General features: G+C 36.3%; 1 protein-coding gene across 6 annotated transcripts in view; it reads left to right on the forward strand.

Annotated features, from left to right (window-relative positions):
- Positions 1 to 23761, forward strand: part of Nup153 (nucleoporin 153kDa) — a 79766-nt gene that overhangs the window by 17931 nt on the left and 38074 nt on the right. For 4 of the 6 annotated variants that reach the window (XM_005403401.2, XM_005403403.1, XM_013503820.1 and 1 more), the window contains 7 exons: positions 4571 to 4796; positions 14185 to 14433; positions 14679 to 14818; positions 14899 to 15027; positions 21791 to 21907; positions 22009 to 22050; positions 22140 to 22193. In XM_005403401.2, coding sequence (XP_005403458.1) covers positions 4571 to 4796; positions 14185 to 14433; positions 14679 to 14818; positions 14899 to 15027; positions 21791 to 21907; positions 22009 to 22050; positions 22140 to 22193 — 957 coding nt within the window. Of the gene's footprint in view, positions 1 to 434; positions 586 to 4570; positions 4797 to 14184; positions 14434 to 14678; positions 14819 to 14898; positions 15028 to 21790; positions 21908 to 22008; positions 22051 to 22139; positions 22194 to 23761 lie in introns of those variants that run through there. The other 2 variants (XM_005403404.2, XM_005403397.2) reach the window with 2 other exon arrangements.

Genomic DNA, 23761 nt, shown 5'->3' on the forward strand with positions numbered 1-23761 from the left:
CCCCCCCCCCGCAAAAAGAAACTTGTCCTAGAATATTCGTATGTTGCAATAAGATGTTATTTGAGCAGGGCAGCTGTAAATAAGTTAAACCTGTGACTAAACTGTGCTGCGAAACCTGATGCCAGCTCTCCCAGGACAGATGCTCCAGTGCAGGCTGTGGACAGACTGTACTTACTGTTGAGTAGATTTATCGAGCTCAGGGCTCTTTGGTAGATACAAGGGAGTGACTGTCCGGGACTTAAAATTACCATTGTGGCCTTAATGTTTCCTGCTGAACCCTCTGACTGTAGGGAGGAAGTTAATCTGGTATTTCTGGACTGCATTTGACTCCTTTCTGGACCTTCTCTCAGTCCTTTTGTTTCCCCATCAAGTTTGTTTTAGTAGGTTTTTTTTTTTGTTGTTTTTTTTTTTAGTTTTTCTTCCGGTACCGGGAATCCAACTCATGACCTTGCGCTTGCCAGGCAGGCGCTTTGCCACTGAGCTAAATCCCCAGCCCCTTTAGTAGGTTTTTTGAAATCATAAAACATTCTTTTGCCCCAGTTTATAGAGACCTGAAGAACTCTTCTCTCAGGAACTGCTGGAAAGGTAGGTGGGTGTTTGGGGCCTTTTTGGTAGACAGGTCGAAAGAAATTTTTCCAAACAAAACCCATTTTCCCTCTTTTGTAGCTCCTTTTGCTTTCTCAGTTTTCCATTAGTTGCTGAAGTCTGTCTTTGGCATTTCAAAACTCTCAAAAAATTGCGAGATAGGCAGGTACTCTTTCAGAGGCAGGGTGTCTTTTTGATAGTTTCCTACCAGTGCTATACTTAATTGAGGGAGATGCGTCCTCCCCTCCCCCACTACAGTTTTATATCTAATGTCTAGTGCTTGGTTATTTATTGCAAAGACTCAAAGTCATACTCAAAGGTAGGCCTTGATGTTTACTTTTGATTGGTTCTCATGGTTGATGTTAAAGGCATGATGTATTTGATAAATAGTGAAAATAGAATGGTGTTTCAGGCACAATTTTATATTGTGGTGAAACTTATACTCAGTTGTGTTTGTGAAGGCCTTAGTTGAAATGAAAAACTGATCACTGAGTTTCCTGTGATTTTAGCAGAGTGGCTCTTAGAACTTTATTTTGCATTAAGAATCATGTAGGCACTTTTTAAAAAGAAATTTGCCTTTCTCATGATCTCATGAGTAACACAAATTCTGCTGCTCTGAGGACTACATTTTTAGAACCAGTCTTTCAGACTTTTATGTCTAGATATATGCCACAGAATAAAAGATGAGGTGGATTCTTGAAATGTGTAAAGGATTCAAAGGGAATTGTGACAGATTTAAAGTTATTTCAGAATTTCCCAAATTTTTGTGTTTATTAGTAGTAGGGTTACTAGGAGCTTGGGCAGCCTAAGGGTACTCCTGTACCTGGGTCTTTGTACCCATTGTTCCCTTAGTCTATAGTGCTTCTCCAGAGGAAGTTTGCATCGAGTGTTTCTTGTTTTCTCAGGTGCTTTCTGTGCTTGTATTGTGGGATACCTGTGTCATTTTACTTCCGTGCTTTATTTTATTTTTATTTTATTTATTTTTATCTTTCTGAGACAGGGTCTCACTATGCAGTTCAGGCTGGTCTTGAACTCACTTTGTAGCACAGGCCAACCTTGAACTTGCAACACTCCTCCTGCCTCAGCCTCTTGAGTGCTGGGATTACAGGTGTGCGCCACCATGCTCACCTCCCTGCTTTTCTATTCATAGCATTGCGTCACTGTATTATGTGTTACATATTTTGTCACCATGTTTCTTCCTTTGTCTCTGCCTTATAACTCCAAGAGGACAAGAACTTACTCATTGCTGTAACATCATTCATAACTATATGGTCAATAAATACTGATTGAATGGAATGAAGAATTGAGGTGTGTGAACTGCATTCTATTCATTATAGTCCTGAATGATCAGTGTAAGATCTGTTGTTCTGATTTGTTCATTATTTTTATTATATTTTGTCTGATGAGTGCTGTACTTCTGGACGGTTGAAATTTAACTAAGCCTTTAGCCTAAAAGTAAGCATAACTTTTTCCCCCTGCTTTAGAGAGACTTTTTTGCCTAGAATATGTGATTTCCTAATTTCTAACTAATGGTGGATCTTAAACTTTGGCATACTGTACATCAGAATCACTTGGAAGGCTTGATAAAAAGATGGACCCCACTTTAGAAGTTGTTCCTTTAATGAGATGGCACGGAACCTGAGGTAATGCTGTTACTGTAGCTAAAGAGATCATACTTTGAGCACCAGTAATATTAGTGTATTTCAAGCTTAACTTTCTTGATGGTGTAGGTCATTTAACTTACAAAAGTATATTTGGTTACTACAGTGCAGGGATGTTTGTTTTCTTGTAATTAATCTGCATTTCTTTTTATTCTTTTTTTCTTTGTTTTTTTTGAGACAAGGTCTTACTATTTAGTTCAGGCTGGCCTTGATTGAACTCTTTATGTAGCCAAGGCTGGTGTTGAACTTGCCTTGATCCTCCTGCCTCAGTCTCCTGAGCGCTGGGATTGTAGGTGAGTGCTGGGATTATAGGCATGGGCCACCACGCCCAGCTGCTTTTTATTCTTTGTGCCTGAGTAACTCTTGTGTTCACTGTAATTTTCCTGTAGATAAATTGGTTAAATTTTAGCTTAGAAAAGCAAAAGCCTGTAAGCATAGTTTGTGCATTAGTGAATAAGCCTTATGTCTCTTTCCTTTGTTCAGTTGTTTTGTGATTGTTCTCCAAGATACCTAGTACTGCTATGTAAATGGGATGTTGTTAAATGTGGTGTCAGTTTTAAGTTGTGATGGGTTTGCTTTTTTTTTTTTTTCTTTTTTCTTTTTTGGTACCGGGAATCAAACTCAGTATCTTGCACTTGCCAGGCAGGTACTATGCTGCTGCTATATCCCCGGCCCTGGATTTGCTTTAGATGAGTAGGAGTTAGAGGAATCTTTGATACTTCTATAGCCTAAACACTTGGAGAAAAAAATCCACAAAAGATTTTCTATTCTATGTTCTTGCTGTAAGTTCTTCAGCTAACCTGAAACCTCCTGTCATTTTTTTTTTAAGTCTGTCTTAAATTATGTTTTAACTTGTAAGCACTTTTAGGTCTTCTGAAATGAGGAAGAATAAATAAGTAGTGCTGTATGTGTTTCTATAAATATAGTATTAAATCTAGGTATATCTTTTTTTTCTCCAAAGTAACTAATACTATGTAACACAGGTACAGAAAAGGAAGACAGTGAGTTTGTATTTTTTAACCACAGTAGTGAATATTGCAGAACTGTTGGCTTCATGTATTTGATAGAGAGTTTGCCTTGTATATCTGTTCAGAATTTCTGTTTGGAGAACATGTGTAATTATAGTTCCCAGTTACACCTTTTTAGATAATAAGTAATTTGCTGTTAGTTTCCTATATTGGAGATGTCGTCCATATTTTTGGGTGACAGGATTTTTAAAGCTTCTTTATCTTGGATTTTCTTTCAAAGTAGATTTATTTATTTTACTTTGACTTTTTGGGGTGGGTATCTGCTAAGTTTTTTTTCTGTGACTTTTTCTCTGAAACTCAAGTAATGCCACTTTATGAAGGACGTTACCTGAGTTTGGTTACTTCACCCCAGTTTGTTTCTGTTAGCTTTTTTCTTGTTAGCAATAAAATTATTAGAATTTGTTTGTTACACCTTGTAAATTGAGTACTTCCACATTATTTCATTTGACGTTTGTTATTAATTCCTATCGGTAGTAATAGGAAGGGGTATTTTTATTTAACCTAAAGCAAATCAAAGAACAGGGAAATACACAAATATTACGTAGGTCCTGGCCATCCCAAGTTCTGTTTACTGTCCTAAATATATTGTCATAGTTTTGTTTGTACCTTGGGCCCCAGAGAACTTCATTTTGGGAATGGTAATTCCAGCTTCATAAAGTTATTGTCAGGCTTAAATTTAGTAATTTAGATAAACTGTTAAGAATAATGTCTGACTCATCAAAGCTACATGAAATGTTAATGATAACTGATAGTATTACCACATTATATTTGTACCTTTAAAATTACCACAAGTAAATAAATTCCTTAGATCTTCAGGCAGCATTTGATACCATAAAATTTCATCATCAGAGAAGATTGTAAATCTTGAGTTTATTTTATGTTCTATTAGTTGTCTTCTTTTTTATTTTTAAAAAACTCTTCCTATTTTTGCTGAAGTTTTTATTTTGCTAAAAAAAACACATTAAAATAATTACTAAAGTCTTTGTTATATTGTTTCTTTTACTATACTGGGTAAAAAAGGGTGTTTTCTTTAATTAAAGCATTTATTGCATATTGAGATCTTAAAAGATTAGAATATTATAGTCATTTAGGCTATATGTAGGCATATAAAACAAAGAAAAAGTAGGAATTTTATAATCACTGTAGAATTTATAAAATACCATTATGCTGTCATAACTTTAGTAACTGACTTTTAGTGAACTTTGAAACAGCTATATTCTATTTGACATGACTTTCTATAAGTATGTGCTTATTTAAAAAATAAATTTCTGAAATAGTCTTGTTTTCCCTCAACAGGGCATTCTTAGCAGGGTTACAGAGTCTGTTAAGAATATTGTGCCAGGGTGGCTACAGAGATACTTCAGTAAGAATGAAGATGCATGTGGCTGCTTGACAGATACCAACGAGGTACCACACTGGCCAGAAAATAGAGAAGATGATCATGTGATGTATGCCAGTGAGCAGAGTGCTGATATTAATGATGGACGAATAACTCCTGAGCCACCAATCAGTAATGCAGAAGGTAAACAGACTCTGAATATTTTGCTGTGAATGACAGATTTTTAATTTTATTATTATTATTATTATTATTGACACAGGGCCTTGCTTTGTAATTCAAGCTGACCTTGAACTCACTGTGCAGCACAAGCTGACCTCAAACTCATGACGATTCTCCTGCCTCAACCTCCAAAGTGCTGCGATTATAGGCGTGCGCCATTATACCTGGCTGAATGACAGATTTTAGTGCTCTAATTTTAAATATCTTTATATTTCCTGGCTATGGTAAATCTCATTGAATGTGTGAGGGCAGATGAGCAGGTTCATATTGGGTACCTTTTCACTTACCAGCCTTTTGTTTGTTAAGGATGGCTGATACGATACATCAGTGAAGGTGCAAGTTGTGGAGTCAGCTTTTGGGTTTGATTTTTCATACCAGTAATATTATATGGCTTTTGACAAGATAATTAATACATTTTTCCTTTTTACCTCATAAGTTGTTTCAGGAAGAATAGTTGTCAGCAGGGTATGGTGGTGTATGTCTGTAATCTCAGCAACTCAGGACTTTAGGGCTGAGAGGCAAGAGGATCACTTGAGCCCACAAGTTTCACACTAACCCCATGGTAAACAGACAAAAATTGTGAAGCCCCTAAAATAAATCCTGGCACTAATGAAGCACGGAACACATGTAAGCTGATATAGTGAAACTGATACAGTGGCTGTCACACAGCATGTACATTTGGGTATAACTGCAGTTGGCATCTGTCCTCTTTAGAACGAACTCAGCTGGGTCATCCTGTTAATCTTGCAGTTACGTGATGCAACATTTTAAAGGCCTGAACACGTTTGGATCTACTTAGCAGTATTTTGGCAGGGTTTATAAGTATCTAGTGAATTGAGTGTAACCCATGAACACTGTATTTAGGGATATTATTCTCATTCCACTATGTATGTGATATAACATTCACGTATTTAAAATGTAGTTCATTGGTTCTTAGTATATTCACCATTCTGCACCCATCACTTCCATTATTTTAGGACATTTTCATCACTCCACAAAGGAACCCCATGCCAGTTATCAATAACTTTGTTCCCCTCTCCTCCAACGCCTGGTAAACCAACTTTCCTACCTATGGATTTGCCTATTCTAGAGATTTTATATAAATAGTATCAGATAATATGACTTTTGTTTAGCTTGGTGTTTTTAAAATTCATCTGTAACATGTATCAGAACTTTCATTTCTTATTGTTGGAATGTATGCCATTGTATGGATAAACTACATTTTATTTATCCATTCATCAGCTGATAGACATTGAATTATTTTTCACTTTTTCAATATTATGAATACTACCTTTATGAATATATGTGTAGATTTTTTTATGGAGTAAAATTGCAGGAGCCTATGACAAATTCTGTTTAGCATTTTTAATTCTTTTTTTTTTTTTTGGTACTGGGAATCGAACTCAGGACCTTGCACTTGCCGGGCAGGTGCTTGTGCTGCTGAGCTATATCCCTGGCCCTTGTTTAGCATTTTTAGAACTGCCAGACTATTTTCTGAGATGGCTTTTCTACCTATACTGTGTGACAGTTCCAAGTGTTAAAAGTACTACTAATAACTCTCCAATAAGATGAATATAGACCTTACTAGATGTAACCAAAATAATAGTTTATGTTTGCTTTGTGGAACATTACATTTAAATTTGAAGTATATTCTTTAAAAAACTTAGAGATATATCTGCCATTACACTGTCAAATTGCAAGAAGCTAAAAATAATTCAGATGCAAGAGTCCTGAATGTTACTAAATACTAATTTTTACCAATATAACTTTTACATTAATAGTAACAGGGGGGTGGAGAGTTGCGGTGCTCAGGTAGCATAGTGCAGTAGCAACAGAATTCGTGGTCCATTTCATTTTGCCTGAAGCTTTCTGGCCCTGCATCCTGTGTTGGCTCTCAATGATGATGAGCCATTGGGTGTTTCTATTTCCTCTGCTCAGTTAGTGGAATGAAGAAAACCTCAAATGATATACCTTTTACAGTTTTACTGATGGAATAAGAATTTGGACCACCAAGGACTCCACAGTGGCATAGGTACCAAATGAACCACTAATGAAGTTCAGGACTACTTTGATTGATAGCTTGGTACTTACAGTTGTAGTTTTAGAAACCAGACATTTATGGCTGATGTGAATCTGTAGATAATGTGGCCTTGTTTAGCCTAAATTCCCATACCATGTCTTTTATTCAGCTTGGTAAGGAGGGTAAGGAGGTGCCATACATAGCAGAAACAGATAGGGTTGTTAGCAGCATACCCTCATGCAAAAATGTATCATTTTGGATTTCTTTTTCTACTAGAGAAGAGTACTTGAGTTTTTGTATACAACAGATTTAGGAGCTGCCCTCCAATACTAGAAATTGTCCTGTCTCTGTGTTTAAATTTCTTTTTTAGGACTGGGGATATAGCTCAGCAGCACAGTGCCTGCCTGCCTGGCAAGCGCAAGGTTGCGAGTTTGATTCCTTGTACCAAAAAAATTTTTATTTTTAGTATATATTTTTGTTAGTGTATATTAATGTCCTATCACTTTTGTCCCATGGGATAAATTGATGCAGAGATTAAAGAATGAGACTAGGAAAAAAAAGGGGGAGAGGCTGGGGATACAGCTCAGTGGCACAGTGCCTGTGTAGTGTGAGTTTGATTCCCAGTGCCAAAAAGAAAAAAAAGAGAGACTAGGAAAAAGCATTTTTATAATATACTATAATATTAGAATACTTCATACCCTAAAAAATGTTTTAGCCTGTCTATATATTGACTCCTTACTGTGGAGAAATTGAAATGTTTATAACATTAAATTTTTATTGTGATGCTGGGGATTGAACCTAGCATCTTGCACATTTTAGGGAAGAATATAACATTTAAATGCTAATTGGATTAAATGACAATACAAGTAGAGTTTTATTTTTTTATTTTATTTCACTTTATTTTTTGGTACTCGGAATCGAACTCATGACCTCAGGCTTGCCAGGCAAGCGCTTATGCCGCTGAGCTATATCCCTGGCCCACAAGTAGAGTTTTAAGCTTAAGCCAGTACTTTTTTTTTTTTTTTTTTTTTGGTTTTTCTCCGGTACCGGGAACTGAACTCACGACCTTGCGCTTGCCAGGCAGGCGTTTTGCCGCTGAGCTAAATCCCCAGCCCCAAGCCAGTATCTTTTTTTAATGAGCCAGTATCTTTTAATTTGAACATATTTGATAAATTATTGTATATGAAATCAATTTGCCTATTGGCATTTTAAGGTTTTAGTCGGATGCAGTGGCATATCCCTGTAATCCCAGCATGTAGGGAAGAGGATCTCAAGTTCAAGTTTGACCTCAGCAACTTAGCAAGACCCTGTCTCAAAATTTGAAAAAAGGCTGGGGATGTAGCCCAGTTATAGACTGCCAGGCTACCAGGTGTGATCTCCAGTACTTGCCCCTCACTCCCAAAAGTTTCCCGAGTGCTTTATTCTTAAAGAATTCATCTTGTACTATGCTTCTTAGAAATTGTTTTGAATTGTGAGAAAATATGTGTAACAAAATTAATCCTGATCTTTTTTAGTTGCATAGTTCATTGACATAAAGATATTCACATTGTTGTATAACGACTATCACTGTCCATCTTAGAACTTTTTTCATCTTGCAGAATTGAATGTCTATTCCCGGTAGAAAAAAACGAATTGAATGTCTATACCCACTAAACAAAACATCCATATTTTGTCTTTGGCCCTCGGCCCTTGGCAGTCACAATTCTAGTTTCTTAATCTCTCTGGCTTTGACCACTCTGAATATTTCACATGAGTGGAATCCTACAATGTTTGTCTTCCGATTATGGGTTTATTTCATGTCTTGTATCTTCAAGATTCATGTTCATCATAGCAATGCATCAGTGTCTCCTCTTTTAAGGTCAAAGAGTATTCCATGAAATGTAGTTATTACATTTTGTTTATCGATTTATCTGTGATAGACATTTGGGTTACATCTGTCTCATGGCTTTTGTAAATATGCTGCTTCAGACATGGGTGTATAAATGTCTTCATGACCCTATCTTCAGTTCTTTGGGGTATATACTCAGAAGTGTGTAATGAATAGATAATAGATATTCTATAATTCTTGAAAAATTGTGACAGTTGCCATAGGTGCAACACCATTTTATATTTCTCAACAATGTACAAGGGTTCGTTTCTCCACGTCCTAGCCAACATTTCTTTCTTCTGATAGTAGCTGTCTTTTTTTGTCTTTGAGACAGGGACTTGCTAGACAGTTCAGACCGGCCTACATCTCACTTTGTAGCCCTGGCTGGACTTGAATTCATGGCAACCCTTTTACCTCAGCTTCTTGAGTTCTGGAATTACAGGTGTGCACCACCATGCCCGGCTTAGCTGTCTTAATAATGGGTGATATTTCATCATGGTTTTGCTGTGTATTCCTCTGGTGATTAGTGATGTTGGCCATCTTCTCATGTTAGTTGGTCACTTTCTGTGTCATTGGAGAAATGCCTTCTCAGGTTCTTTGCTCATTTTTTAGTCAGATTTATTTGGATTTTAGCTTTTAATTGTAGGAATTACGTATGTATTTTGGATATTAACCCCTTAAACGTTTCCTCTATATTTTCTTTGGGGGTTTAAATAAATACTTTTGGTTATTTGGTTGAGGTCTTTAGTACATTTTGGATTAATTTTTTTCTTTTTTTTTTTTTTTTTTTTTTTCTTCATTTGTTTTGGTATATATTTATCCACTTTCCAAAACCATTTGTGGAAGACTATTGCTTCCCCATATAGTAGTCTTAACAGCCTTTTAGGAGTTCATTCAGTATGTATAGAAGTCTATATGGGCTCTCTACAGTCTGTTCCATTGGTCTGTATCTCTTTCTGCTAGTACCACACTGTTTTGATTATTATAGTTTTGTGTATTACATTTTCAAATTAGAAAATGTGGTCGCCAACTTTATTGATTTCTTGGGATATTCGGGGTCTCTTGATTCACTATGAATTTTGGGCTGGATTTTCCTCTACAAAGAATACCTTTGGGATTTTGACCGGGATTGAATGGAATATGTAGTTTGCTTAACCTTGTGCTGACACCATGGTGTTAAGTCTTCCAATCTATGAACATGGGATACCTTTCCATTTTCTTTTTGGTAGATACTAAATGGGTGTTTGCTAAAATTTAAAATCCATTGTTTTAATTTTTTCTTTTGAGACAGGTTCTTGCTCTGCAGTTCAGATTGGCCTTGAGCTCACTTATGTAGCCCAGGCTGGCCTCAACTCATGTGATCCTCCTGCCTCAGCCTCCAGAGTGCTGGTATTACAGGCGTGCACCACCACATGCAGCTAGCTTTCTTTTAAATTTGTTTTGGTGTTTGTATGTTATTTTTTTGTCAGTCTTTCCAAAAAAAGGTCAAAATCATACTTAATAGTGAAAGTTTAGTAGCAGTCCCATTATAGTTTGGAATAAAATAGCCTAACATCACTACTTCTAAATACTAAAATTAATTGCATAAGAGGATGTATGGTAGAAAATTCTAGAAGTCACAGCATTAATATTTGAAAATCTTGTAACTGTTCTTTAATCAGTAGGTAGAAAACATAAAGGAAAGCACCCCATTTACAAATATTAAACAGTTAAAAACATATATGAGTATACTTAGCAAGACATATATGGCACTTTACAAAAAGATATTATTTTAAATTTTGCTGAGAGACTTAAAAGATCTGAATGAAAGACAGGGGAGATAGGAAAACAATGTTGGGAATGCTGTGATTAAGTTCAGTGTGATCTCAATCAAAAGAGTTTTAATGAATCTTTTTAGAAACTTGCCTTTTTATACTTTAGACTGACCCTCTGTAGCCTAGGCTGGCCTCCAATTTACAAGGATTCTCCTACCTCAGTCTCTGAAGTGGTGGGATTACATATTCAAAGTAGCTACTGGGAAGCCTTTCGCAAGTACTGTATGTAGTCTTTGCTATCTTTCCTTTTCTGGGACATAATACTGAACACCCACTGCAACCCTTAAAGGAGAGGTTTATTTTGGCTCATGGTTTCAGGGGATGCAGTTCATGGGAGTGGCTCCAAGGCAGAAATATGATGGTGGATGTGGCAGAGCAAAAAGCAGCTGAGAAACAGAGCATAGAAGCAGTGTCAGAGGAGGAGGAGAGAGTGACCAGATACGGTACTCCAGGTTACAGTCTCTGGCACATCCAGAATTGTGCTCCACCAATCTTCTTGTGGATCACAAAGCCAATCAAGTTGGCAACTTAAGTTTAACCATCATACTTGGGTTAAGTTTCTGTCTAATACTTTTGTTCCCCCACCATGTGGGTTTTTTTTTTTTTTTTTTTTTTTTTTTTTTTTTAGGTATATCAATTGAGTTTTGACTAAATACAGTGGTGCCTCTGTTCAAAAATGTGCATGATTCTGGTTGCAAACCAGAGTGGACAAGAACTGAGTCAGATGGCCCTATAAGGTCACTATTGACCCTAACCATTTAATTTGATTCAGTTCTTGTCCAATTTAGTTTGTGACCAGAATCATGAAAAGAAGTTAAGTTCTCCAACCAGGTGTGGTGATGTGTACCTGTAATTCTAGCACTTGGGAGGCTGAAACAGGAGGGTTTGCTGTGAGTTCGAGGCCAACCTGGGCTATATGGTGTGCTCAAGGTCAGCGTGAACTGCACATGAGACCCTGTCTCAAAAAAAAAATTTTTTTTTGTGAACTTTCAACACTGTATTGGCATTTTGAATAATGTACGTAGATATTTAAGATTCTGCTCTTTTTCTCTGAAGCATATTGATTCTTGTTTTAGCAGGCAGTCCAGTTACTGCATGATCATATTGAACTTTTACAGTTTTTATGCTGTTAGTGTGTGTTTTCGGGAAATCCAGAGTCCCTTAGTGTGGTGGGTCTTAGAATCCAAGCTGTCACTCCTGTGACTTTTTAGAATGGGTCTAGGTAAAGTTCTTTGGTATCTGCTTTGTGCCTGGGAAGCCTTAATTAGATCTCAAATTGTGACATCCCTGGAGCCTCAGTTTCTTGGCACAATGTTCTTCTTCCCTGTTAGCATTGCTATTCATGTAATACTTCTACTTTCTCAATTCCGTAGCAGTTGCTATTTGGTTAGTCTCCGAGGTTGCTTTGTGTATGTACAACTCATGCATGGACATTGACTGGACATTGCCATGTGGACTTGTGCCCCTTTTTAAGTCCAATACTGTCATTTCTGATTTCTGCATGCTCTTTGTTTGCTTGGACTCCAGGTCTGTGTCTGGTTTTGGCAATGTTTCTAGGTAGCTGGGCAATCCTAGGGTTTATTTTAAGAATTTTCTTGTGCTGTTTTCTAGTCTGAAAACAGTTGTCTCATGTTTTCTCTAGTTTTATACATACTTGTATTAGAAGAATTGGTTTGGTTTCAGTTATTCCATTGTAACAGTAAGACCTCTAAGAACTAGACAAATAACTCTGTAAAGTTCTTAGAAATATAGAAGATGAGTAGAGCAACTCTGAAAAAGAATAAAGTGAAGATGGGTGAGATGGAATAACTTAACAGGTATTAGATGTGTTCTCAAGCAGATTATTTTACTGTCATAGAAATACACAGATATATCATTAGAGGAAGGAGGAGTAAAACCTTGTAGAACTTATTAGGAGAGGAAAGGATGACTTACATAAGAGATCTTAGGACATGTCCCTGTGGAGAACATTGAGGTTGAACATTTCCATTATTCCTATATCATCACGAATTCAAGATGGAGTCAGAGTTAAACATTACAATGAAATGAAAGGAGCATCATCCAAGAAGAGTGGGTAAAAGTTGTGAATTGGTTCAAACAGCTGGGAAAAAAATAGTTGTAGGATTTTAGCTATCATAGCACATTTGATTACTGGTCAAAAAATAAATCTTATAAATCTGAGAGGTTATCTCAAAAAGCAGGTAAGAGTAAAAGAAAGACCAATAAATCTAGAGATGGATGCCCCAGAGTCCTTTTATTAAATGAATACAAATAATGATGCTATTTGATATATTCAATTTAAAGAAATTAAAAATGGTCAATATCTAGTGTTGGAGAATATGGGGAAATGAGTACATTGTCATTTGCTATTCCTTTTGTTTTTTATTTATCTATCTATTTCTTTTTTTGGTACCAGGAATCGAACTCAGGACCTTGCACTTGCTAGGCAGGCGCTTGTGCCACTTAGCTATATCTCCGGCCCTATTTTTTTTTTTTTTTTTGAGGCAGAGTTTCTTTACATATTTCCCGTCTGGTTCTGAACTCACTATGTAGCCAAGGTTGGCCTCAAACTCGTGATGATCCTCCTGCTTCAGTTTCCTGAATGCTAGGATTACAGGCATGCACCATTATGCCCAACAGTTCTTTTGGTTTTTTGAGACAGGGTCTCACTATGTAGTTCAGGGTGGTCTTGAATTCACTATGTAGCCAAGGCTGGCCTCGGACTTGCAGTGATCCTCCTGCCTGTGCCTCTGAGTGCCGGAATTACAGGCGTGTGCTGCAACGCCTGGCCATGGTATCCTTTGAGTCACAGTTTAATATCTGTCAAGCAAAAATGAGTACTCAATCTGATGTAATCGGACAGAGCAGTTCCACTTATAATTGTTTATTATATTGATTCTTAGGATATCTGGGATTGCTTAGGCTAATTTATAAGATAACCTCAGACCTACTGAATCATATCATTTGTGAATGGCTCAGAAATATTTAATAGCTTTTTCTCATATGTACTTAAAATGGAGAACCATAGGTTTATGCATTGAATACTCTTGCATTTATATGCAGTTATAAATTCATGTGTGTTTATGGCAGATTGGGAAAATAATTGAATGAATATTATAATCAGTATTATGGCATGACAGAAAACATTATGGTTTTAAAAAGGAGTGCTCTAAATGTAGAAAAAATTATATTGATAAATGAAAAAGTCACAGAACAGGAGGTATAATATGTGTTTAGGGAAAAATCTGTTATTTGTATATGCGTAAGAATATCTGGGAGGAGATAGAAGTAATGGCTGTTGCTGTGGGGAAAAACTTAAGCCTGTGGTTTCATGATTTTCTTAGTGTTTTTCATTTTCTTTTTAGTGAGTAAGTCTTCCAGTAGCACCTATTTAAAGAGAATCCATTCATATATATAATTTAAGAAGTTGTATGTGATTTCCTTAACACATATTTTGACAACAGGTTAAGTAATATATTTTAGCTAGATGAAACCTTTCCCAGCTGAAGAATATATTAAATTGAGCTTATCATAGGAGGGGTTGGTGATTTGCATTGAAACTGTATTTCTTAAAATAATTATTTTATTGCAATAGTGTATTATTACTTTTTCTAAGTTTTGTATTCATTATATTGTTACTCCTTTTATAAGAACCTTCAACAACTAGTACTGCTTCAAATTATCCAGATGTATTAACAAGGCCTTCTCTTCATCGGAGCCATTTAAATTTCTCTGTGTTGGAATCCCCTACATTACACTGTCAACCATCCACATCTTCGGCATTTCCAATTGGCAGTTCTGGATTTTCCCTTGTAAAGGAAATTAAAGATTCTACCTCTCAACATGATGATGATAACATCTCAACTACCAGTGGTTTTTCTTCAAGAGCATCTGATAAAGGTATTCTTAGCCGTTGGTAATAATTTTGATACTAAATGTAAATTTCATGGCATGAAAATTTGCTTGTAATCTGAGCAACTGATTTGTGGATAACAATACATAATATATTAAGCATTGTTAATTCTGTTCTGAAGTTCTGTTTTTTTTTTTTTCTCTTTAAAATTAAAAAAAAGAAAACATGCAAAAAAAAAATGTAGGGTCTTACAATTGGTGTATAACTATAAGTTGTGTGTTTTTTGTTTCAGATATAGCTGTTTCAAAGAACACTTCATTGCCACATTTGTGGTCTCCAGAGCCTGATCGCTCTCAGTCAGTCTCACAGCACACTGCCTCCAGCTCAAAAAAACCAGCATTCAACTTGTCTGCCTTTGGAACGCTTTCCCCTGTGAGTATGAACTGGATTGTATTTAATCACATTGGTTTTCAGTATTTTTGTTTTTAATTTGTTGTTGTGTTTCTGTGCAGTCACTTGGGAATTCTTCAAATCTTAAAACAAGTCAGCTTGGAGATTCTCCTTTTTATCCTGGGAAAACAACATATGGTGGGGCAGCAGCTGCCGTAAGACAGTCGAAGCTACGAAGTACACCTTATCAGGTTGGTGTGCATAGGTGACGATAATCTTTTTCCTCTCTATAACTAAATACTAAGAGACTGTTGACACTCAACATAGACCTTTAATTGTTGTTTGGTAAAACCATAGAACTGTGTGTATTAATTTTTTAATTCAAGGTAATGGACATTAGTAGAACTAAGTGAATATTTTTGTATTAGGTTTGTTGTGTTCTAGGAAGTATAATTAATAATTCCTATTTTCATTTTAAACTGTAGTATAAGTTACACTTAATAAATTTTACCCTTAATACATAGGTGTATTTGACTTGTAGTTAAAACACAGTGTTGCATAACCACTTTGCAAAAATAATCAAATATTTCTATCACCCCAAAACATTACCTTGTGCATTCTGTCTTTCCACCATCACCCTCTGACAACCATTTACCTATTTTTTCCCCTGTAGTTTGGGCTTTTCTAGAATGTGTCATGTAAATGTAGTCATATAGTATATAGCCCTTTGAATCTGGTTTTCATTCCATAATGCCTTTCAAGATTGACCTTTTTTTTTTTCTTTTTTTTTGAGTTCTTTGTACGTCTTCCATAGTAAACCTTTGTCTGAGGAACATCTGGCAAACATTTTTTCCCACATTATGGATTGTCTCTTCACTCTGTTAATTGCTTCTCTTGCTGTGCAAAAACTTTTTTTTTTTGTATGTGTCTTTTTTGAGACAGGGTCTTGCTATGCAGTTCAGGCTGGCCTTGAGCTCACTTTGTAGCCCTTGCATTGTAGAACTTGCATTGATCCTCCTTCCTCAACCTCCCGATTACAACCTCCCAATTAATCTCCCTGGAATTACAGGCATGCACCACCTCCTGGTTTGTGCAAAACTTTTTAGTAAGATGCACATCCCATTTGTTGATTCTTCGTGATAGCTCCTGTGGGATCCGGATTTTATTCATAAAGTATTTGTGTACACCAATGTCTTGAAGAGTTTTACATGTTCTGTCTTCCAACAGATTTAATATTTCTGTTTTAATATTTAGATCTTTGGTCCATTTCAAATTTAGTTGAGTGCATGGTGAAAGATATGGGTCCAATTTTAATCTTTGGCATGTGCAGAGCCAGTTTTTCCATCACCATTAAAGAGGCTATCTTTCTTCCAGTGATGTTGTGGGGTGGAACACTCTGTAGACATCTACTAGGTCCTGTTGTGTAAAAGTTGGTTCAGTTTTTTATTTCTTTGTTGATTTTTTTTGTCTAGTTGGTCTGTCTTTTTGTGTCAGTGGGGTATTGAAATCTCCCAGTATAATTGTATTAGTGCTTATTTGATTTTTCATGCCTATTAGTATTTGTTTTATATAGTTGCGTGCACTGGTATTTATTGCATATATATTTATGATTATTATTTCTTCCTCTTGGATTGTTCCTTTTACAAGGATGTAGTGACCTCCTTTTCCTCTTTTAATCAGTCTTGCTTGGAATTTACTTTGTCTGCAAATAGAATAGCTACTCTTGCTTTTTTATGTGTTCCTGTCTCAATGGAGTGTTGTTTTCCATCCTTTGACTTTCAGTCTATGAATTTCTTTTTTAATTAGGTGTGTTTTTTCTATGCGGCATATTCTTGGATCATGCTGCTTCTTTTTTTTTTTGGATCATGTTTCTTGATCGAGTCTGCCAGGTGGTGTCTTTTAATTGGTGAATTGAGGCCATTGATATTAATGGTTATAACTGATAATACATTAACTTGTCTTTGTTGTGTTATTTTCCTTTTGTCTCCTCCCTTTTTTCCCCTCCTTCTGTTTAATTGTTTGCCTTGCCTGGTGGATTATTTCAGTTGGGGTTCATGTGGTTATAGTCCTTGTTATCCCTTTCTAGAATGTCCTTCAAAACATTTTGGAGCGCTGGTTTGGTGGTCATAAATTTCCTCAGATATTCTTTGTTATGGAAGTATAGTATTTCTCCATTGGTTTAGAAAGATACTTTTGTGGGGTACATCAGTCTAGGTTGAAGATTGTTTTCCTTTAGAACTTGAAATACTTCAGTCCAAGCTCTCCTTGACTTCAGAGTTTGTGCTGAGAAGTCAGCTATAATTCTGATGGGCTTTTTTTTATAGATGGTTTGTTTCTTTTCCCTAACAGCTTTTAGTATTCTATTCTTGTGTTGAATTTCTGAAATGTTGATCATGATATGCCTAGCTCTAGATTTTTTTTTGATCATGGCTAATTGGAGTTCTGTACACCTCATTTAACTGTGTATCAAATTGGTGTTTTTCTGTCGGGAGACTTTTCTGCCCTGATGTCTGTGAACTTTTTTTTATATATCATTTGTGCTATCTCCTGCTTTTTCATTGACTGCAGTCAATCTTATTGTTCTTTGAATAGTCTTACAGCTACTGTATTGATTTCTAATGGTGTCTTGTTATTTTTAAGAAATCTTTCTTTTCATGATCTGTAACTGCAAGCCTATCTTTTGTTTCTGAGGTCCAGTCCTCACATTGGCTTAATCTGTGAGTACTTTCAATGGAATTTTTATTCTCTTGGTTATGTGCTTTGAATTTGCCTTATGGATTCCATTTCTTACCTGTGCTGAGCATTCATGGCTTCTGTGATTTTCTTTCTTTCTTTTTTCTTTTTTTGGGTACTGGGAATCGAACTCATGACTTCGGTTTTTCCAGGCAGGCACTGTGCCAATGAGCTATATCCGTGGCTCTATAATTTTCTTAAGACGCTCTATTTTTTTGTCTGTATCTGCTCTACAGTCACTAAGCATGGTTTTCAATGTAGATAGGGTCTCTGTAGTTATGTGAGAAATTTCCAATTTGATTTATTTTAGAGCCTCATCCAATTGCTTTGTTGTTAACTCTTCAGAGAGGGTTGCTTGGCACCTTTGGGATTGCCTCACCGCATTGCTTCCTGGGTTTGCCTTTGGTGAACTGGACATTTGGGGCTGCATTTTGTTTAAGTGTCTTATTTTCTTGTCTCTTTTTAGTTTATTTCCTGGGGTGATGCTTGTGAATTGCCTATCGTGGGTTGCTTTATTGCTTTTATTTATTTATTTATTTATTTATTTTATTGCTAGTATTTAGAACCCTTAGGAAATGATTACTTCCCACAAGTATCTTCAAGGTGTAGCTGCTTTTTGGTTTTTGAGGGTCGTGTAAGGTCTTACATCTTCAGTTTATTGTGGGTGAGATGTTGCTGTCTGTTTGATCCAGACCCTGGTTGTTTGGCAATGGGGTCACAGTATTTTCTCTGACCCTTACTGAATCTCAGTCTTAGAGCAGCAGGAAGAACAGCTGTTTAGAACACTTATGTCACTTTTGGCTATAGCAGTTCCAATGACAGTAACATAAAACATTGCCTAGACAATCACAAACTGAAGTAACCATTAATTTGTCACCTTTAACTGTATGAACTAGATTTATATAACTAGGTTATATAAATAAGATCTAAAACAAACCAGAAAATTGTATGTAGTATGCATGTCTTTAGTATGTCAATTTTGCCCCTAGGGGTTAGTATTTAAAATGGGTTAGGGAGAAAATAGAGAAGTGGAAGAAGAGGCAGAGATTCGAAATAAGGCTGGAGGATAAAGGGGAATCACGCTAACTTTGGGGAAGTGGTGCTGAAGACTGTAGGGAGGGAGAGAAGGAAGAGTTAAAAAGAATGGAACAGGTCCACAACCACAAAGTGGCTAGATCCCACGTTTACATTCATATAAAAGCAAGTTCAAACAATGAAGGGGAAAAAAAACACAAAACTACTACTACAACAAAGCAAAAACAGAGCAAAAAAGAAAAAGTGCACTTTCGGTTTGTCTCTGCTGTCACTGGTAAAGAACATGTGGAGACAGAGTCCCAATCCATGTTGATTTATCCCAAAAAGCCAGCAGTGCTTTTTGGCTGCATAGTGAATAATATCAGCAAGCCTGTACCCTGTAGCAGTCTGCACCTGTCAGTGTGTACCTTCTGTGGGGCTGAGCTCCATCTAGATGGAGCCAGCAGCCTGAGTTCTGAGCTCAGCTGGTCCCTGTCCAAGATGGGTCCTGGCCAATTGCTGTCTCACGTGGGATGACCGAGTCCTCAGCACTCACTGCCAACTAGTGCAGTCCTTTGTGTCCGCTGCTGCCTTCCACTGCTGCATCTCTCTTGGCCTTTGTGGTCGCCAGCACTTGTCTTGTGTCTGCAGGTCTGAGTCTCTTCTCTCACTCAGTGAGTCCTATCTCAGAGAGAAGGTGCCTTGACTACCTCCTTTTTCTACATTGAAGTTTCTGTCTTCACTGTCTGTGGGCTTCAGTTTGTGCCTCAGTTCCCTCCTGAGTCCAGGGGACTCACTTTCCTCCTTCTTCTTTTTCCCACATTGCTGTATTCCATTATCTGGATGGCAACTCTTGGAGAGGTTATTTTTCTGCTGCTCACCACTCTACCGTCTTGAAATTTTCCCATTTTCTCAAAGACTATAAAAATTGTATTTTGTTTGTATGTTGCTTTGGTGCTTTTGTTTTACATTAAAGATTTTGACTTAAAAAAATTTATAGTGGTGGTATTCTGGATTGAACCCAGGCTTTTAAAAAAAAAATTTTGAGACAGGGTCTCCCTGAGTTTCATAAGTTATGATCTTTCTTTAGCTCCTATAGTGCTGGGGTTACAGGTGTGTGGCACCATATATCAATTGGCATTTTAAAGATAATTCTATGTAAAATAGCAGTCTAAGACAAGCATAGAAAACATTTGAAATTAGTATTCTTGACACGTTAGTTTTGTTTTTAAGGTAGTTACTTGGTTTCCTATTTAGAGTATTATATAATTGACAGTATTTTTTTTTGCCAAGGAGGGGTAGGCTCTTGCTATGTAGTCCAGACTGGCCTTAAACTCACATTGTAGCCCAGGCTGGTTTGGATTGGTGGTGATCCTCCTTCCTCAATCTCCCAAGTGCTGCTCTTATGGGGATACTCCACCACGGCTGGTGACAGTAATTTTGAGACTTATTTCTGAATGTGTTTATGAGGACCAAATTTTTAAAAAGAGAAAATGTTACCTGGATATTCGTGTTAGGTGGTGAGCTTTTAACATATATTTTAGAAACTTTTTCCAGTTTGCTTCTAAGATGAACTATTAAGATGTTGCAAGCCTCTGATTCATAGAAGTCTTTTAATAAGTTTTTGCTGCTTTTTTCTTTAGTGCCAAGACCGAGTCTAATCCTTTAGAATCTGTCTAAACAGAGGCTTTGAAATATTTATAAATGACATTGCATTTTTTTGTTTGTTTTAGTTTTTTTTTTTTGTTATTGGGGTGCTAGGAATCAAACCTAGCAGGTTTGAGTTTTTTATGCAAGTGCTTTGTTACTGAACTGTGACCCTAGTCCTGAACTGGGCAGGTTTGGGATAAAGTGTATTTGATGTTCCTTTCTTGGAGAGTTAGAGCTGGGAGGCGTATTAAAGACCTGAATTCAGTTCCATTTTATTGGTAGGTGAGCTGAGGCCCTAAAAAGCCAGTGGAATTTAATGAAAGGGCAGGCTGTTTTATTTTCCTGGTGCATATTTTTTAATGTTTTCTCATGTTTGTTACAGTTTTTAGCTTCAAAAGCAATCCTTAATATGGGCATCATGACTTTAATAAAACAGAAGTAGAACACTGTAAATGATCTGAAAATAATGATATTTTGCTATCTGGTTGAGAAATAGTATTATTCAATTTTTATAAAAACTGGGTTATAATTTCCTTGTGATATTCTCTCTTATATTATTCATTGTCAGATTACTTGGTTTTGTAGTGTCCAGTTGGTTATTGGAATTATAATTCTTTTCTTTTCTTTTCTTTTCTTTTCTTTTCTTTTCTTTTCTTTTCTTTTCTTTTTTTTTGAGATAAGGTCTGCCTATGCAATTCAGGCTGGCCTTGTGCTCACTATGGAGCCCAAGCTGGCCCTTATACTCCCAGTGATCCTCCTGGGTGATCCTCCTGCCTCTGCTTCACAAGTGCTAAGACTAAGGGCGTGTGCTATCACGCCTGACTGTAATGCATTCTTGAGAAAAGGAAATGTTTTTGTTGGAATTTTAAGTATTCCTTGTGTATTAAAGGGTACTGATCTGGTCTTTATGAGGTTTTATTCATACAAGGTTATTTCCTAATCTCAATATTTAAAAAGTTAGAAAGTCATTTATTAAAAGATAGTTTGAGTATTTTAAGGTTTTCTTTTTGTTATGTTAACATTTGAGAGGGCCGAGGATATAGCTCAGCAACACAAGTGCCTGCCTGGCAAGCACAAGATCCTGAGTTCGATTCCTGGTACCAAAAAAAAATTTTTTTTTTTAGAAACAAGACATTAGTATCAAAATGTTAAATTGCAGTAGAAAGGGAATCTACAGTCTCTCCTATTAGCTGTCTTGGAATTTACTTCAATTAAATATTTTGAGGATAAGAGATACTTTAATTCATTTTTCATTAATTTAATGTTGTTTGTTTTAAATGTCAAGGCCAAGTAGAACAAAGTATTGCTAGGACTTTTTCCAGTTGTTTCATTTCTACTAGGTAAGACAAAAGACAGCTCTTACTCCATAGGAGTATATGCCTTTGGATCACTTCTGGTTATAGAGGTAATTTATCAGGCAGAGAATTGTGTTTCTAATGAAGACATTAGGAAGAAAAAATAAACTTTTAATGACATCTCCCAAAGGTAGGTTGCTGCCAGTGCACCAATCTTGTTTGAGTTTGGATAGCCGTTCTGTTTTATACATAATTTTCATTGCATAGGAGTATGTGCCTTCAGTTTTACATTGCAAGTGATAACACAGAGTTTTCTTTCCAGGCACCAGTCAGAAAACAGATGAAAGCTAAGCAACTTAACACACAGTCTTACGGTGTGACCAGTTCAACAGCGCGGCGAATATTGCAATCTTTAGAGAAGATGTCAAGCCCTTTAGCGGTAAGTTTGTAAAATTACTGTTACATGTAGACATGTAAGGAAGTTTGAATTCAGTGGAAAATCTTTATTTTCACACAAAAAAATTTTTGTTACTTTAACAGGATGTGAAAAGAATTCCGTCTGTTGTTTCTCCTCTGAATTCTGTAAGTTGACTTTTAAGCCTGTTACATGATGAGAGTCATAGTTTTCAATTTTCCATCTATTCTAATACTTACTATTTTACTTTTTTCAGCCTCTTGATAGGAGTGGGATAGACACCACAGAATTTTGGGGCAAAAGACGGAAGGTAAGACAATTATTCAAAGTACGTATTGGCAGTATTGTTGTATTTAAAGTTAGTAAATACAAATATTGGCTATATAGTCAGTAGGGAATGTGTTTGAAAATGAGCTTGTTTTTACTTGGATATACATGTCCTGACAGCTGCCCATTCATTTTTTGGTGATTTGACATTTCCATCTTCAGGTTCTGGGTAGTTTTTATAGCTTGCTCTTATCTTTGATCAATAAAATAGTGAACAAAGTTTGAAATGTTTAGTAACTAGACGTTCAGTGAACTGAAACTTTCATTGAACCTAGTCACCTTGGCAAACTTACCAGATGACATTATATCAAATCTGTTTTGTGTAATAGAATTTCAATTTGGTACCTGTTTTATCAGCTAGCAAAAATATAAGTCTAGGTTACTATTGCTAATAAAATGTAGAATGTAAATGTCTTCGTATTCTATCAGTATATTTTATGTGGTTCAAGTATACTGAGGATACTGTGGAAAAATAAAAATTTGAATTACAGTATTGTTACTGAAATTATTCTAGAGAAGAAAGCTAAGATTGAATTTTTTTTTCTTAGAGTGTTGCTTTCCAATTTTAGAATCTCCTGGATGTTTTTAACTGGGCAGTAGGCTTTTTTTTGTCTTTGAGATAGGGTCTTGCTCCGCAGTTCAGGCTGGCCTTGAGCTCACCTTGTAGCCCAGGCTGGCCTTGAATACTCAAGGATCCTCCTGCCTCAGCCTTCTAAGTGCTGGAATTACAGGCATGCGCCACCACACCAGGCCGGCAGTAGGTATTTTATTAAAGCTGTCATGGGATTGATTAATTTAAGCTCTTAACTTTTCTCAGATCCCCTTTGTATCAGACTGTTCCAAAAGAAGTAAAAGTTTAAGCTTATGCTTATTGTCAGTAGGAATTACTAATGGGAGCTGAATGTGGTGGTGCATGCCTGTGGTCCCAGCTACTTGGGTTGCTGAGGCAGGAATCGTCCAGGTTTGAGGCCAATTTTGTGAGAACCTGTCTCAAAATATTACAAAAAATCATACTAATGGTTGAATATACTTAAATAAAAGTTTGTTAATGGGTGCTAGAAAAGGAAAAGCCAAAATGGAGTATTATAATTTGTGTTTCACATATATAACTAAACAGTCCAAAAATAGACTGTTTCACTGAGTTGTAATGTCACGTTTATGAAAAGGATTTAGGGAAGAGCTAGTAAATAGATAGAGATTTTGCCCTGGAAACCAGTGCTGTTTACAGCTGCTGCTCAGCGAAAGGACTGCATTCATAGCGTGACAGTCTCTGTACAGAGTAGGAGGTCTTGGCTTCTTAGCGATGTTACAACAACAGGATTTTTACCGTTTCACTGTAGCAAAGGACTGTTAACGAAACACTCGTGTACTGTATTTAGACAATAAAATTAGTTTGTTTCAGAATCTAAGAGTCTTAACAGTATTTTACTGATTAGACTTAAGTTGTAATAGTTTTGGTTTGGCTTGGTTTTTAAATAACAGTGGGGAAAATCCACTTACAACATTTTCCTTATATTTTAACTAAAACTTTTTTTTAATACCTGGCCAGAA

This window comes from Chinchilla lanigera, unplaced genomic scaffold, assembly GCF_000276665.1.
Source record: "Chinchilla lanigera isolate Chin_1 unplaced genomic scaffold, ChiLan1.0 scaffold00082, whole genome shotgun sequence".
Taxonomy (NCBI): Eukaryota; Metazoa; Chordata; class Mammalia; order Rodentia; family Chinchillidae; genus Chinchilla; species Chinchilla lanigera.